The sequence below is a fragment of the Zonotrichia albicollis genome, chromosome 13, assembly GCF_047830755.1.
Source record: "Zonotrichia albicollis isolate bZonAlb1 chromosome 13, bZonAlb1.hap1, whole genome shotgun sequence".
Taxonomy (NCBI): Eukaryota; Metazoa; Chordata; class Aves; order Passeriformes; family Passerellidae; genus Zonotrichia; species Zonotrichia albicollis.
In genome coordinates, this window is record NC_133831.1 from 12,089,519 (window position 1) to 12,105,924 (window position 16,406).

Genomic DNA, 16,406 nt, shown 5'->3' on the forward strand with positions numbered 1-16,406 from the left:
CTTTGTGCTGTTTTTGTACCTGAATAGAAAACCCAAAGAGCTGCACCCCTCCTCTCTGCTGCTATTCAGTTGTTAGAAAATCACAGAATTACTGAGGTTGGAAAATACCTTGTGGGTCTTTGGGTCCAGCCTGTTCCCAGTGCTGTGACCCAGCTGGGAGCACTGAGTGCCACACCCAGACCTGTCCTGGAGCTGCAGTGCAGGGTCCATGGCACACCCAGCCAGCCTGGCCAGGGCCCTCAGCAGAGCCCTCCCATTCCTGCCCAAGGGCTGTCACCCCAGTTAGCTGAGGGTCAGCTCAGTGCCCTCCTCCAGACCATCAGAACAGGCTAAACAGGGCTGTTCCCAGCATGGATCCCAGGGGACCCCATTCCCAGCACCCTGGGCCCAGCCAGCTGCCAGGTGCCATCCCAGCCAAGCTGGGGCTGCAGCTTCTCCAGGAGATGCCAAGGGAGAGGGGCTCAAAGGCTCTGCTGAGCTCCAGGGAGACACATCCAGCCTTTCACTCACCCACCAGGGGGAAGATGAGGTGGGCCAGGCAGAACCTGCCCCTCCTAAACCCAGACTGGCTGGGGCTGATCCCATGGTTGGTGATCCTGGGGTGATCCCATGGTTGGTGATCCTGGGGTGATCCTGTGGTGATCCCATGGTTGGTGATCCCATGGTGATCCCGTGGTTGGTGATCCCATCCAAATCCTGTGCTCACACTCAGGATGATTTGCTGGGCCCCAGGGCCAGCTGACAGCTCTGTACCTCCCTCATACACACCCTGGCCCTTTGGTGTTGTTTCAGCCCAATTCACCCCAAGGGGGGCATTAAGAGAAACCTCAGGTGCCCTCCCTCAGAGGGACACTGTAATAAATTGTTTATTTCAAATTACAACAACAAGGTTGTCTTTGGGGGCGGGGAAATAAAGTTACTTCTAGGAAGCAGCAGTGAAGCGGGAAATGAGGAAAACAGCCATATTTTAGCTGAAAAGAACTGACACGGTAAAGCTGATGGAAAACCTAAAAACACAAAGGGAACTGATTCACATTCTGTTCCTGATTGGTACCTGATCATTTCAGAGATGTAAGTCCACAGCGTTCTACAAAGCATAGTGCAAAATCAATATCCATCATATTTAAATATTAAAAATACCAACTCAGACTTGAGTAGATGATTTCTGATCCAACAGTCACAGGCTTCTATAAACAGTGCTGTTAGCTGGGTTCAGTATTTGGTCCCGGTTCTCCTCATACTTCTCTATCATTTTCTGCATGTCATGGTCAGCTCCAATCACCTTGGAGAGAAGAGGATGGACACTGGCAATAGCTGACACCACAAAACTTGGTTTCTTTTCAGCAGAACAGAACAGTGCAGCCAAACTGGGATACCCTATGGATTTGCCCAAGCTGCTTTGTGCTGGGAATTTGGCATTCCCTGAAAAGCTCCAGGGCTGTTTCTGCAAGCAATCCCAGTGAACAGCCCCTCAAACCCTACTGCAGAGATGGCAGACCCCCCTTTTGTGCTACACACCAACAGCTGGCACATTTGTCTGAGGCTGTCCTTCCCCAAAGGTTATCAGAAAAGCAGATTTATTTACTTTTACCACTAAACAATGCTCCCATTATTTGGAAAGCACAACCCCCCACATGCCTAATTAGTTATAATAAAAATAATACTCACAAGTACTGGGCAGGAAACTTCAAACAGTGCACGTTTAATGAGCCACTCTTCATAGAGCTCATGAATAGCTTCTAAATATTCCTAGAAAAGAGGCACTGGAATAATACAAATGCCCAGGGATGACACACACATTGCAATCTTTATCCATTGGGATACATATGAAAGCCTGCAACACACATCTTCCACTAACAAAAACTAAAAAGCATCAGAAGGTTTCTGAGAAAAATTAATTTCCAGTACAAAGTTTAACTCCAGGAAGACCTCAAAGTCACAGCTTACAGGAGCACAGGGCTCTCAGCTCCTTTAAAGATCAAGCAACCATGATTCTCTCCCACAGGTAAAATGTGCTTCAAGATTTTACAGAAAAAATATACAACAAAGTAAGGACAAAAAGGGCAAGGCTGCAAAGAATATGTATGGGAGGCACTTTCTGTGTCAGTACATTTCCCGAGAATTCCCAGTTTACTTTCTCGTAACTCAATTTCCTCTAACAGCTCTCCTGCCTGTCATGAACTGCCTTTTTTCTTCATGGAGACCACTTCACATTGCTTATTCATAACTGCTCCCCTCTTCTTCAGCAGAGCTGCAAAATAACACAAGGGCTCTTCAAATCCACTACAGGAGGATTTATTCTCAAAATTTCACACGGCCCAAGATTTAACTCTTAGCACAGATTTTCAACTGATGATTGCTTCTGGGCTGCATTCATGTCTGGTCAGGCTCCTTTAGAAGCCTTGTGGCACAAGAACTGGCACAGAAATCACTGCTCCACCAGCACAGCTTGTTTTAAAGCAGATTCCCAAGCTCACAGATTTCAAGGAGCTGCTCCTTTCAGTCCCTGCAGGGACACTTTTCATGCACAAACATCCTGGAGGGAGCAGACAGCAAAGGGCCCACAGAAACCTCAGCACCTGCAAGGCCACACCTGGGTGCTTCTGTGCCATTTCATGGTACAAAGATAATTGACTTTTACATCCTAGACAAGATTACCAGTTGATTAATGCTGCACCTAAAGTCAGCTACAGCAGAACACCTGGGAGAGTCAGCGTGCATGACAGATCATTTCTTAAAAATAAATCTAAATTCAGTACTCAGGGTTTAGTTTGCAGTGGAAACAGCTGCACCACATTCTGGCAATATACTCAGGATATAATTTTAGCATTTAGATTGGAATTGTTCTGTTTTCAAAGCTCCTTGTAAGCACATGTATCAGAGGAACTCCTTACCAGAGGAATGACTTTTTCCTCTTCCCTGCATCTTGTCTTTAGCCTCTCATAGCAAACTTCAGGAGATGTCTGCAAATAAACTGCAGGAACAAAAATGTTAATAGTTATGTTCAAGGATCAGCTTTAAAAGCAAATAAGAAACTCACTTCACAAACTACAGAAGGGAAGGATCCTGGCTTGGGTACCACGGCTGGACCTCCCCTTTGGCACTACCCACCCATGAACCACCCACAAACCCAAGCTGCCTGGTGGTGGCCACTTTTATACTGAATAATGTGATTATTTATGACCCAAGAAACAAGAATAATTTTCTTCTCCCAGAAAGGAAGCCCACCCACAAACACAGCCCTCCAGAGCCATCAAGATGTTACCTATGAGATCAACTGAAACATCAGTGTTGTTCTGGATCCAGTCAAACCATTCACTCAGGACAGCATAATCCACCTCTGGCATTTTTCCACTGAACAAACACAAGAGGAGCACATCTGAGCAGCATGCAGAGATCAAAACTCTCATTTTGCTCGCCTGACCACAATCCCTCCCCATTGACTCCAACATTTGTGACAAGAAGCCCATGCAAATTGAAGGCCACATAAACCATTGTTTATAAAACAGAAAGAACAAATATTTTCCTTTTTTTAAAGTACTCAATGATATTTATTGCTCAGGTTCTCTATATCAAATCTGTCCCAGGGTATGTCACCAGAAGGGCTGGATTTACTGAGCAGCACCAACAATTCCTTACAGAAGCCACAGTAAAAGGCAGCAGAAATATAATGTCCATGTGTCAATAAATTCACTCCCACTGTAAGAAATATTCGTGGAAAGAGTAGTGAAACACTCAATATGCTTAACTCTGAACTCAGCACAGAATGTTGGAGACAAATGTCCCAAAGTTATCCCAGCAACAGAGTAAAGTATCAGACAACTCAAGTAAAAGGGAGTTACTGAGGGCATGTTAAGAATCACATGCTGTGTTTTTATTAGAGTATCAATTTTCACTTATTACCACATTCCTGAGTGTCAAATATTACTAATTTTACAGTATCTTCTCTGCAAAACTGGTGACAATAACACATACTCCATACTCTTTCCTAAACACTTCTGCAATAGAAAAAATGTTAAGAAGATGGAGTTGGGAGGCTCCTGTGCTCTCCAGCTGAATGATTCAGACCAGTTAGGCCATTTTAAATAGGACTGAAAAAAATATCCCACAGATTTCTAAACCAGTCCCCTGGCAACTTGCTTTGATCACTTGCAAAAGTGAGCAAAAGTAATACAGATATTTCCCTAAGTATGGAAAAAAAGCAAAATCCCTGTTTGTGCCATGTCCCCTCTTGATCTGCCATGCAGAAATGGGGTAACACTGCTCACTGCTGCTCTTCCTGATAATCACAGCAATTCTGGGCAGCAGGGATCTACATCAGCCAAAGTCTATTGTGCTGCTTTTCTCCAGCATAGATGGGGGAAATAGGAAGGCTGAAAGGAGCTGGGAATAAGAAAAAGCTCCACTGTTCTTACCCTAAAAGACAAATACATCCAAGTCAATCCTGCATTGAATCTACAGACAGCACATCTCTGCTTTCCCTGGGTAACCCTGGGAGGACTCTGGCTCAAGATCCACACAGATACAGGGTATATAAAAGGCACAAAATGGTGTTTACATTTCCAAAGCTTGCTGGCATTTGGCCCCTACCAAGTCAGGTTTTTACTCCCTCAATCCAACATGAGCAGAGTGAGTTTCTATCCTAAGCAGTGATGGACTCAGAGGGACAGTGAGCTGCAGAGCTCACCCACAGCACACCATGGGCACGCTCTTAACACTCACCTAACACAGCCAGACTGACTCCATAATTAATGTCTCACAAAACAGCTACTTTCATACATTCCTCAATTATTCCTTCTCTTATTTAGAATCCTTTTACACATTATTTTCTTTTGGCTTGCTGTTGGTTCTATCAGCTGCCTTCTAGCTTGCTGTAACAAAACAAAGCAAATGCCTTTTTTCAGCATTTAAAAAGTGCAAAACATCTTAGATGCTCTTAAAATTGTTATTATTAACTCACAGTGTTGCCACAAACAGATTTAGCCTCAGAGCAACTACGTCTTTAGGAAAAAAAGCACTTTGTCTACAATGAAAAAAGAACAGCAACTAAAATTGAGTATATTTTATATTCCAGGCTGCTTGCACTGTGTGTGCACTGGGATGAATAACTTCCAAAGGTTTTCCCATGGCAGAGGTGCTCGTGCAGCATGGATGACACCTTGTGGCACAAACTGGGGTTTGTGACTGTTCCAGACTCTCAAGGCTACTGAAAAACCCACTAAAACCCATCTGCCACATACACTCCTCGTCAGAAATTCAGCACTCCAAACAAACAAACAAAACCCTGATTCCTGCACTATTTCAGTCAGTTTGGGACAGGTGAGTTCCACCTAAGGCAGTTAGGTGTAACTGTCTTTTGTTCTTTCTTTACTCACAACCTGCCAAGGCTTGCAGTCTAATTTGATCCTGTAAATCCTGATTCTGAGCAAGAGCCCAGGACTTGAGGATGGCAGGCTGGGTAACTCTGCTCAGTTCTCTACCTCCCACACTCTTATTCTTTCTTTCTTTGTGGTTTTTCACCTGTCCAGCACGTGTTTGATTCAAGCAAGATTTGGGTATTCAGCTGGAGAGCCAGGAACTTCAATAGATGAGTGCTAAATGCTCAGGAGCACTGCTGGAAAAGGTTTCCCAGAGTGCTGCAGGAAGTGGGCACACAGCCCATACCAAACACTGCCACTAAACACAGAGCTGGCACATTTCACAGGCCCCTTAAATGCACACTACCAAAGGAATTATCATTTGATTAGATATATATTTAAAGTAATGAAGCCAAAAAAGTAAAGCAGAAAACCACATGCCATACCTTCGATAGAGGTTTTCCACAAAAATGTGTTTTGCACTGTGAATCGACCTCTCCATCATCCTTATGGGGGAAATCTGCAACACAGAACCTGACTCTGTACGTGTTCATGCTTGTTTCTTTTCACACTCACAGGGCACATATGAAATACAATTTTCAGATCTTGTGAGAAACAAACTTACCAGGAGGGTGGGAACCACAAAGCAAACAAGGCCTCCTGATCTTACTCTGATTTGTTATTCAGTTCAAGGGCAAGTGCTCAGCATTCAGCTGAGCAGTGGAAGGTAACTCAGGTACAAAAAAGCAGCAATCCATTTGGGATCTGCAGGACAATGGGAACTGCTGCTCCCCCAAGTGCTGCTCCATCCCAGGCATTGCTGGTCACAGCACACAGCTAACACCAGACACATTCAAGAAAGGAAACAGGACTTTTAAAAGAAGTGACTGCAGCTGGCAGAGCCCTCATAGCCAGCCCTGCACGTGTCCCACCAGCACTTCATGTTGGAGCAGGGAAATCTCTGACACTCCTGGGCCTGGCAGAGCAGCTTCTCACCCAGGCTTCTGCACATTAACAAAGCAAAAACAGCTCCAGCAAGGCTCAAGTGACAAAAAAAGTTCAGAGGGAAATCCTCAGGAATTCTTGAATGAACAACTCCAACAGAACGGGATTTCTATTGTCTTGGAAAAACACCTCTTCCAAAAACCTAATGATTATATGTGCCACTTTCATATCTGGCACTGCCAACAGTCTGCCCTGACACAAACTCAGAACATAAGAACAATCAGTAAAATAGAAGCATGGCATCTAAGACCAGGTGTTGTCATCAAGATAGCATAGAATGTAACAAAAGGTGTTTGAAGGAAAAAAGAATGAAGAAATCTTGATAAAAAGGTAGGATGTGAAATTTAATATAAAAAAAAGAAAAAATTACACGAAAGAAAGAATGTCAACCACCTGAAAAAGGAATAGAAAACGGTAGTGGAAGTATTTTGCATAAACAGAAGAAGCAATGGCTAAATTTGTACTAGACAGCATGAAGCAGTACTATGAATTCTAACAAGAGATTACTTGCTGTTTGCCAAGGATTTGAGATAATGAAATTGCAGACAAGTCACTGACATGAAATGAGGAAGAGATTTGTGCAAGCCTAGCCCTGGAGGGTGTGCCCAAAGAGCAGCACCACTTTGGGGAAGCTGTGAGCAGGCAGGAGGCAGAGGTTTTACCCCAGAGCATATCAATGTGCACCTCAGAAATTCCTGCTCACTGCAGGAAGAATGGATCCACACAGCATCCCAACTCATGAATACAATGTTAAAGGGATTTAGCACTCATAACCACATGGAATTACTCATAAAATGAAAAGAAGTTTCCTTACCATGGGCCTGGTGTGCTGCTCCAGCATGGTCAGCTGGACATAGGTCTGCAGAGTTATCCCCCACCTTGATGCATCCTGGTACATTAAGCCCTGGGGTCAGAGATGGACAGACGAACATTTGTTAGGACAAACAGCACTACAGGAAGTTGGGTATTCAGGAAACTTTTCCCTACAACAGCATGGCTCCAAGAAAAGTGCTAAAACAGCTGACATCAGGTTTGAGCAAAATGAAGTGATCATTTATTTGGTCTCCACAATGGAGATGCAGAATTCCAGCCCTGTCCCCACAGACACTGAGTGGGAGGCTGGCTGAACTCAGCAGGAATTAGTTACTCCGCACATGGAACAGTCAGAATCAACTAATGGAAAAATCCCACCTACTACACTATTTTTGTGCCCTGACAGACCCTCAGTGCACCCAGTAATCATACAGGGTTCCAAGTATGGTCTGGGCCTCAGCAAAGGTGTCCTTTAACACAGGACACATCCTCACAGCAGCTCTCAGGTAGCTGTTCCACTTTCTGATTGCTGCAATTCCACACTCACATAGAACTTAAAGCAGCCATCTCTCCTGCACAGCAGAGAAAGGATCTCACTCAAAATAAAACATCATTCAGTGTCTTTTGGCTGAGGTGACAAGTTTTAAGACAGCAGCAAAGCTTGAGCCCACAGCTCTGACCTTCTGCTTTGCTCCCTGCCAAGATCAGACTTTCCCACTGTTCCAAGGCTGCTGTGCTGTCATGCAACACATGCCCCAGCCCTTTACTAACAATCAGAAGGGCATCAGCAACTCCCAGGAGGGACAATTTACTGTTAAATAACACTGATGGTATTTAACACATGTCAGGGCAAGCATGGCTTGGGCTGTGTCCACAGTGCAGAGCACAGACCCTGCCTCAGCCACAGGGGGCTCCTGCAGAGGGGCTGAGCCCAGCACAGGGCTCACAGCAGGGACCATCCCAGCATCCCAGTGTGCAGCCTGGGGGAGCAGCTCCAAGAAGCCTCAGCCACCCAAAGGACAATGCAAGCCCTCAACTCCTCACTGGGCTGAATTTTCCTTACCTGCAGCAGCCACAGGATCACAGATCCATGCAGGGTTAAATGTTGGAATGGACCTTAAATCCCACCCAGTGCCACCCCTGCCATGGCAGGGACACCTCCCACTGTCCCAGGCTGCTCCAGCCCCAGTGTCCAGCCTGGCCTTGGGCACTGCCAGGGATCCAGGGGCAGCCCCAGCTGCTCTGGGCACCCTGTGCCAGGGCCTGCCCACCCTCAGAGGAGAGAGTTCCTTCCATACATCCAACCTAAACTACCTCTCTCTCAATTTGTCCCCTTTCCCCCTGTCCTGTCCCTGCAGTTCCTGAGCAATTGTCCCCCTCTGGGTTCCCCTCAGAGCCTGGAAGGAGCTGTGAGCTCTCCACACAACCTTCTCCTGTCCAGGCTGAGCAGCCCCAGCTCTCCCAGCCTGGCTCCACAGGGGAGCTGCTCCAGTGCCCTCAGCACCTCCATGGCCTCACCTGGACTCTCTCCTACAGTTCCATGTCCTTTCTATGCTGGGGGCTCCAGAACTGTTCACAGATCTCCAGTCAAACAACATTAACTGACAGATCCACCCCTCACCTCACCTCCTTCCCTTCTTTGAAACAGGCACAACAAAAAAGCACATTTAGAAACAACTGCCACACTCAGGGCTTACCTTCCTGGGAGTTGCTTTAACTCACCCCACTGGACACCCAGTCCTTGCCAAAATCACATTTTATATGCAGAGTTTCTATGACATGCATGTCTTAACCACAGTAGAAGCTCCATTGCTTTGTGGAGCTTTAGTTTTTGCTGTGTGAGATTTGGATCACAGCTTTTGTAGCAGTTTTGCTGGCTGGTAAAAAGCCATCACAAGTCTTGCTAAAAGAACAGCCACTGTAACTGCAGGAATCATTTCTGCCACTTACCAGGATATTATGACCTCGAACATTCCTCCACTTGTTCAAGGGTTCCTTCAAAACCTGGTTAAAAAGAATTACTCCATGTTAAATACATCTTAGATTCAAAATATTTAATGTGACCCTACAAGTGACCAACTATTCTTCAGGAATACTTGTGCAGTGAATCAGAGCATTCAGGACTTGTATTGGAAAGCTCATGACAAAAAACCAGCACTGAATTCTGTAACACAGAAGGTAATAATGAACACTGCTAAAAAGAGACATGTCAATACCCAATGTCTTCTGAGCATTTTTAAACACCTCCTAAGCCTGGAGAGAAATTTTTTTGAGTCAAAATCAGCACCACATAAGGGAAAGAGCAGCTTAGCAGAGTGCTTAGCATTTCAATGACAAGTCCATCCCCTCACTAATTAACTTCTCAGAAATTAACACTTGTCAGCAAAGGAAGAGGATCAGATTGCTGCCACATTCGTTTTCATTTTATTTTTGTGTTCTAACAAACAAAATGTATCCAAATCTTTTACAAAATGAATCAGAAAAGCTTCTACCCTGAATAGGTAAAATCACAAGAGACCTGCCTGGTTCAAACAGGGTCTAAATCTACAATAATACTGTAGAGTCAGGCCTAAGAGAATCTCATCAGGCTAGGAGCTTAAGTAGCTACTTTAAAATGCTGCACTGTATGCAAACTAAAGTCTGTTATCCTTTGGATTAATAGTTAATTACTTCATAAGGACAATTCCTGTTAAATTACCAAATAACATCTGGCAACCCAGCATTTCTATGAGGAGTCAAACTTATTGCCAAATGTGTTGCCAGGTCTGTTGGGGAAAGCATTAATGTCTGTTGTACAAGAACAATTGTTCACTAAGGTTTGACCTTGATTTTGTTTAAAATGCAACAAGCCTGCCCTTCCCCTAACCTGGTTCTAAGCAACATGAAATCAAATACCAGATCAGTCAAAGAAATCTCCTGAAACAGTTCTAACAGATTTTCCTTTTATTAAAAAAGCCATCTATTCACTGGGATCTCTGTAACAAGGTATTTTTACATAATAATTCTTTATTTTGCTTTGACCAGACCCACCTAAGATTTCAGTGACATGAAATGGCAAACAGGCAAGTCCAAACATGCCCATGTTCCGTGGGCTGCTGTAAATTTATGAAGACACAAACACTGATTCACAGCTTTTTCTGGTATTTGGCATCCAGTACATACTACATGTGATCTACATTCCTCTGCTGCAATCTGAGTGTAAAAAGATGGGGTGGTGCCCCTGCTGCTCCCTCCTCTCACACACATTGATCAAAGACAAGCTCAGTGAGGGAATAAAGACAAAGAAACATCCAGTACCTCAATGCTGGTAGTCTGTGCAAAATAATCCAGGCATGTTGTTTTTCCACTGGCAATGTTGCCCTCGATACAGATCTGGTGAGAAGCAGAGAGACTCTGAGCCCCTCGCTGTGGCAGAGCAGGGACAGTGTGTCAGGAATGCCCCCTGCCCTTCCAACATGCCATGCTGGGAACAGACTGTTCCATGGGATCCCTCTGGATGCTGTGACTCTCCCACAACACCACATTTTCCCTCCCTGCATCCCCCACAGCCAGCCCTGTCCTGCTCCCAGCTTTCCTCCCCTTCCCAGGACCCCAGAGATTCCAGACCTGCTGTCCCACTCTGCCACAATCCACCTCAGAGCCTGACTCCCAACTCAAATAAGTGCCAACTGTCACAATAACCTCAGCATCCATTATATACATAGCTTAAACCTTAAGAGGGATCACATTTTTATTTTCAGAAACCTAAACAACTAAAATAAACTCAGAGAATTTTTTTCAACTGTCTTAAAATAATTTATAGCCCAGGGGGTTATATAAGCAATGGCAAGGCTGCACATGCAGGAGTGAACCCACACTGCCACCTGTCCTGACACAAGCCCTCACAATTTATGCACAGATCTCCCACAATTTTACACAATTTTCAGTGTAGCCTTGCACAGAGTATGAGCCAGTGACAGACACACAGCTATGGCCTACAGCTGCCTTTACACACACACTCAAATTACAATGGAATTACACTGAAAGAGGCTGCACTTTTCACTTTGTTTTCTGAACAAAATGCAAATACTTACAATTCTCTTCCTAGGATCTTTTTTTATCAGATGCTTATCTAGAATGCAAATAAACAACAGTTAAATCAAAGCAATTTTCATAACTTAGTTATACCAAGTTTCTTAATGTGAGACCCTCCAGGCCAGTTCTAGGAAATTAATTATTGGGTCATGTAACAGAGACATTGTGGCACTGAATGGCACAGATTTAGTTAAAGTTCTGCACGGTCCCTGACACTGCCAAGAGTCCGGCAGTGAGTGCTCACACTCTCACCGATTTTTGCTCCGTCTGCTGCCCCTCAGTGGGTCTGCACATAAATAAATTTTGGAAAGACAGCTGGAGCAGCACCCATTGGCCTCACAGGATTACAGAGAGCTCCCAAACAAGCACCTTACACTTCAAAACAGCGGTAAAAACCTGTCCCAGCCAAGCTGGGCTTACAGAGCCTTCACCCAGCCAAGCAGGGCAGGAGGGCAGGGATGGGCTGGGCGCTCAGAGCTCCAGTCCGACCCCGCTCCTGCTGCCCCAAAGCCGCCCCAGAGTCCGACCCCTCTCCTGCTGCCCCGGAGCCACTCCCAGGTCTGATCCCGCTCCCGCTGCCCCGGAGCCGCTCCTGGGTCTGACCCCGCTCCCCCGGAGCGGCTCCAGCACATCCCGAGGGCTCGCACGGAGCCGCAGCCGGGCCCAGGGGCGGCCGCCCGGCCCAGCCCGTACCGCGGTTCCGCCCCGCACTTACGGTGGGCAGCGGCGCGGGGCCCGCCCGCTGAGGGGCCGGGGACGGCAGTGCCCGCGCCCCGCCGGCCCCACGCCCAGGCCGCGCCCCGCCGCCACATTGCCCATCCCCGCTGCCGCCCGGCCCGCGCCGCACCGGCCCAGCTCCGGCCCGCCCCGGCCCTTCCGCCGCCGAGCCATCACTTCCTCCGCCCCGGCGCTCTGAGGCGGGGCTGCTCCAGCGCCGGCGATGGCCCCGGCATCACCTGCGGGATCGGCGCCGGGATCTCCCCGGCTCCCGCCGTCGCGGAGTCCCGGTGCCGGGGCGCGCCGCCCGCCCGCCACAGGGCGGACGGTGGTGGACCGGGCCTTCCCCCGCACGCCGCGGGGCGCGCTGAAGATCTCCCGCACGGTACGGCCGGGGGCGGCCCGGGGCCGGCGGGCAGGGCCCGAGACACCGGCCGGCGCTGACCTCCGTCCCCTCCTGTCCCGCAGCTGGTGGCGCTGGCCGCCTTCATCTGCTTCGCGGTCTCGGGCGCGCACGGGGCCTACACGGCGCTGGCCGGCATGGAGACGGTGATCACCCTGCTGTTCCTGCTGCTCTACCTGTTCAGGGTCGATGCGCGGATGCGCTTCCTCCTCTGGCCGCTGGCTGTGAGTACTGATGGCTGCGAGTACCTGTGGGCTGTGAGTACTGATGTCTGTGAGCACTGGTGGCTGCGAGTATCTGTGGGCTGCGAGTACTGACGGCTGCGAGTACTGACGGCTGCGAGTACCTGTGGGCTGTGAGTACCTGTGGGCTGTGAGTACTAATGCCTGTGAGTACCAATGTCTGTGAGTACCTGTGGCTCTGAATATTGATGCCTGTGAGTATTGATGGCTATGAGTACTGATGGCTGTGAGTACTGATGCCTCTGAGTACCTGTGGGCTCTGAGTACCTCTGGGCTGTGAGTACCTGTGGGCTCTGAGTACTGATGGCTGTGAGTACTGATGGCTGTGAGTACCCGTGTGCCCGGCCGTGAGTATTGATGACGCTGGGTACCGATGTCCCCTGGCCGTGACATCGTACCAATGTCTCATATCTGTGGGTTCCACTGTCCCCTGGCTGTGGGTACCAATGTCCCATAGCTGTGGGTTCTACTGTCCCCCACTGTCCCCAGTGTCTCCAGGCTGTGGGTATGGCTGTCCCCAGTGTCCCCTGGCTGTGGGTCCTGCTGTCCCCAATGTCCCCTGGCTGTGGGTATGGCTGTCCCCAGTGTCCCTTGGCTGTGGATTCGGCTGTCCCTTGGCTGTGGGTATGGCTGTCCCCAATGTTCCCTGGCTGTGGGTCCTGCTATCCCTTGGCTGTGGGTATGCCTGTCCCCAGTGTCCCTTGGCTGTAGGTCCTGCTGTCCCTTGGCTGTAGGTATGGCTGTCCCCAGTGTCCCCTGGCTGTGGGTCCTGCTGTCCCCTGGCTGTGGGTATGGCTGTCCCCAATGTCCCCTGGCTGTGGCTATGGCTGTCCCCAATGTCCCCTGGCTGTGGGTCCTGCTGTCCCCTGGCTGCTGTGGCCGCTGGCTGTGAGCACCAGCAGGGTTGTGACCTGGAGGGATCACCTGTCCCAAGGGACGTGCTCGGCAGCTCAGTGATTGTTTCTGTCCAGGTAAGGCAAGCCCCAGTGTGCTGTGGAGGCTGAGGCAGGTTCTCCTAACAGTGTTCTGTTCCATCCATTCTGGACACTGCTGGATCCGATAACAGCCCCTCCTGGCACAGGCACTGTTTGCCTCATTGTGTAACGCCTTCACATCACAAATTAGTCACACACTTTCACTCAAATGCTAACAAGGTCTCCTCTTACCTCCCTTTTGTACGTGTATTTGCTGCTTCAGTCTCTCAGGTGTAGCCAAGTTGCAAAAATTTGATGCAAAAACAACAGAAGAAAGGTAAAACAAGAAACTTTTACTATAAACACTCTTTTTGTGATCAAACCACTGGGTGTCAGTGTCCTCTCACACAGATGTTGCTGTAGCTCTGTCTTCATGGCAGTCCAGCTGTTTTCAACCATCCCTTCTGTGCTGGGAGCTCTCCACACTCTCCTTCAGGCCTGTATTTCAGAATAAATATTTTGCTTCCACTGGCTGTTTCAGGATATTTTCAACTCGGTGATTGCAGCGTTGTTCCTCCTCGTTGTGGCCTTGTTTGCAATAATAATCAAGACCAACAAGGGGACATTGGCTGGAGGAGTAAGTAGGAGTATTGTTAATGAATTTCAGTTCTTAGAGTGCAGTGATTTGAACCTCTTAGTACACTCACATTGTGGTAGGACCATGCAAACAATTGTCTTGGAAGAACACTCAGCAGTAGCAAGCAAGTTACATCCAGTGTGTCTCATTAAAAGAAAATAATCCTCACATCACTAGTAATCTAAAGATGTTACAAGACTTAGGAATTACTGCAGAGAAGTACTGAAACACTGAAAATTTCTAGAGTTTTTAAGTAACCTACATTTGCTACCGTAGCTTGAAATCCTGGGTGGAAGAATCCCTAGCTCTTTTAGGACTACCCAGTTTGGTTACTACTTGAGAAAAAATGCCAACTGTCCTAAAAAGAGTTTAAACTTTTTAACAGACACACTGATACTCCCTCCTGGCGTGTACATTGTTTTTTCTGACACAAACTGAGGAATTATGTCAGTTAAAAATGGGTTTTGTTCATACTATGATTGTAAGAATTTTGTGTTCTTAAGATGAAATCAGTTTAATAGTTTGAGTAACTGGTAGTTTTTATTCAAATGGCAATTACTGTAATTAAACTTAATAAACAATAAGGAAGGAAAGAAAACCCTTCAGTTTTGAAAGTCTCCAGAAGTACAAGATAAGCTGAAATGTGACAAGCAACCAAAAGAAACCTAAAAGCTGCCACAGAGCTCTTTCAAACTCAGCTTAGGAGGTGGTGAGGGGGAAAGCTGATGGCTTCACTGGCAGTGACATCCTAGGCAAAAAGGAGACTTTCTGATCAAGTGACTGTGCTGCAATAGAATTTATATTCTCATTTGTGAAGTCCACAGAAATGAAAGGTGGGAGCAGGAGACTGAGCAGGTAGCTGGGAACACAGGTTTGGGTAGAACCTGTGACATCTTCAGTGCTGGGAGGGACAGAATCCCCCCCAGCCTGTTCTGCTGAGGCACAAAGTGCCTTGAGCTGTGCTCTCCCAAGAGCTCTCCTGAAAATAACCCCTGATCAGGTAATGCAGTGCCTGCATTAATAACCCCAGCATGCACGTGGGATGGGGCTGGAGGGCAGGAGCTGAGTGAGTTATCTCAGTAGCTTTTCTGCAAACATATTTCTCCAGTTATCTTCCAGAGGTGGTATATATTTTAAATAATATAGTACGTTTTGTTCAGTTTGGAATATGTTTCCCATTCAGAGCTTCAGAGGAGAAGAGCATTTTTCTGCTGGGCTTGTTTCTAGGAATACTGACTTTCCCTTGACTTTTCTCAGGGCCAGTCCCATTAATTAAGGAGCCCTTAAAGAGACAGAAGGGCTTTCATTTAGGATAAAAGTATTGTCTGGCAAAATGCAGCATTAGCTTAGCTTTGAAGGAGAGCACCACACTACCTCCAAGGCCTGACACAAACATCAAACAGAGCAGGCTGCAGACAGCTCTCTGAAAGCCTGATGAATGTAAATGTGGGTGTATTTAATTTATCAGTATCTCAAATCACACATTTTCAAGACCAGAAACAAGTATATATTTACTGATGAGTCACTACAGTAAAAGTTCGAGACTGAGTGGGGGAACTAATTTTATGGTAATTCTTATAGGTTTTGGGTCTTATATTGCTTGTTCTCTGCATTGTCGACGCGGTTCTTCTTTGCAAGAAGATTAGACTTGAGAGAGGAAGAGGAAGGAGTGCTCCTCCCAAATAAGAATGACATGTTAGTGAAAGAATGAGTTCTCCATTCTGTTTTCCCACTCTCTTTTAAAGAGTTTGTGTTTTCATGTGCTCACTTTTGAATTTCCTGTGCACTGATGTTTCTGCAAGTATCATTCATAAGGTTTTTTACTTTTCCAAATGCAGTTTCAGCATTGCAATTTCACCAGTTAAAGCTTTGGAGAAAATTGTCGTGTTTTTCTAAACTTAATTATGTTTTTACCTGTATGAAAATTGTTTTTATGGTTGTCTTCTTTCTCTAATAAAAAGAAAATACAAACGGGCTTTTAAGTGCATTATTTAATCTTATTTATTTACTAAGTGTAAAAAAGTACATTAGAGTAAATGTACCTTTTAAAGTAAAGTAAAAATGTAATGACCCAGTAACCATTCTTTGGAAAGATTTTCTTCTGCAATGCAAATTTCATGTTAAAGCGTTTGCCGAGGCATTTGTATCCCGAAATTTCAGCCCTGAGTGGGGTTTGGGCTGTGATCTCCGGCGGTTCCGTGTGTTCGGGGTGGCGGGACCCGAGCCCGCCCAGCTCGCTGCTCT

At 46.8% G+C, this 16,406-nt stretch overlaps 2 protein-coding genes across 9 annotated transcripts; one reads left to right on the forward strand and one right to left on the reverse strand.

The window, feature by feature from the left end:
* Positions 1–832: 832 nt before the first annotated feature.
* Positions 833–12,667, reverse strand: TK2 (thymidine kinase 2). 6 transcript variants are annotated; one of them, XM_074551039.1, is made up of 10 exons: positions 12,546–12,667; positions 11,249–11,286; positions 10,473–10,547; positions 9,126–9,179; positions 7,177–7,266; positions 5,804–5,877; positions 3,266–3,354; positions 2,895–2,974; positions 1,669–1,749; positions 833–1,282 (listed from the first exon to the last, which is right to left on the reverse strand). In XM_074551039.1, exons 5-10 carry the CDS (start codon positions 7,258–7,260, stop codon positions 1,178–1,180), a joined length of 513 nt encoding a protein of 170 aa, XP_074407140.1. In that variant the 5' UTR covers positions 7,261–7,266; positions 9,126–9,179; positions 10,473–10,547; positions 11,249–11,286; positions 12,546–12,667; the 3' UTR covers positions 833–1,177. The 6 variants fall into 6 exon arrangements, with proteins under 6 accessions (XP_074407140.1, XP_074407139.1, XP_074407142.1 ...); XM_074551038.1 differs by having other exon boundaries at positions 12,412–12,554; XM_074551041.1 differs by lacking the exon at positions 12,546–12,667 and adding an exon at positions 12,206–12,313.
* Positions 11,981–16,137, forward strand: LOC102065800 (chemokine-like factor). Of its 3 annotated transcripts, XM_005495482.3 has the most exons (4): positions 11,981–12,351; positions 12,435–12,593; positions 14,067–14,162; positions 15,744–16,137. In XM_005495482.3, the coding sequence occupies exons 1-4, from the start codon at positions 12,190–12,192 to the stop codon at positions 15,846–15,848; spliced, it is 522 nt and encodes a 173-aa protein (XP_005495539.1). In that variant the 5' UTR covers positions 11,981–12,189; the 3' UTR covers positions 15,849–16,137. The 3 variants fall into 3 exon arrangements, with proteins under 3 accessions (XP_005495539.1, XP_074407144.1, XP_074407143.1); XM_074551043.1 differs by lacking the exon at positions 14,067–14,162; XM_074551042.1 differs by lacking the exons at positions 14,067–14,162; positions 15,744–16,137 and adding an exon at positions 12,704–13,499 and having other exon boundaries at positions 12,435–12,671.
* Positions 16,138–16,406: the final 269 nt, after the last annotated feature.

What these genes read in the sequence shown, in the direction of transcription:
- TK2 (XM_074551037.1), bottom strand. Translation starts at nt 12,061, where the DNA reads ATGTGGCGGCGGGGCGCGGCCTGGGCGTGGGGCCGGCGGGGCGCGGGC. An exon ending in GCCCCGCGCCGCTGCCCACC is followed by an intron (nt 11,287 to 11,964) that starts GTAAGTGCGGGG and finishes TTTGCATTCTAG; the next exon opens with ATAAGCATCTGATAAAAAAA. An exon ending in AAGTTTCCTGCCCAGTACTT is followed by an intron (nt 1,283 to 1,668) that starts GTGAGTATTATT and finishes CTTCTCTCCAAG; the next exon opens with GTGATTGGAGCTGACCATGA.
- LOC102065800 (XM_005495482.3), top strand. Translation starts at nt 12,190, where the DNA reads ATGGCCCCGGCATCACCTGCGGGATCGGCGCCGGGATCTCCCCGGCTC. An exon ending in CGCTGAAGATCTCCCGCACG is followed by an intron (nt 12,352 to 12,434) that starts GTACGGCCGGGG and finishes CCTGTCCCGCAG; the next exon opens with CTGGTGGCGCTGGCCGCCTT. An exon ending in AGGGGACATTGGCTGGAGGA is followed by an intron (nt 14,163 to 15,743) that starts GTAAGTAGGAGT and finishes TAATTCTTATAG; the next exon opens with GTTTTGGGTCTTATATTGCT.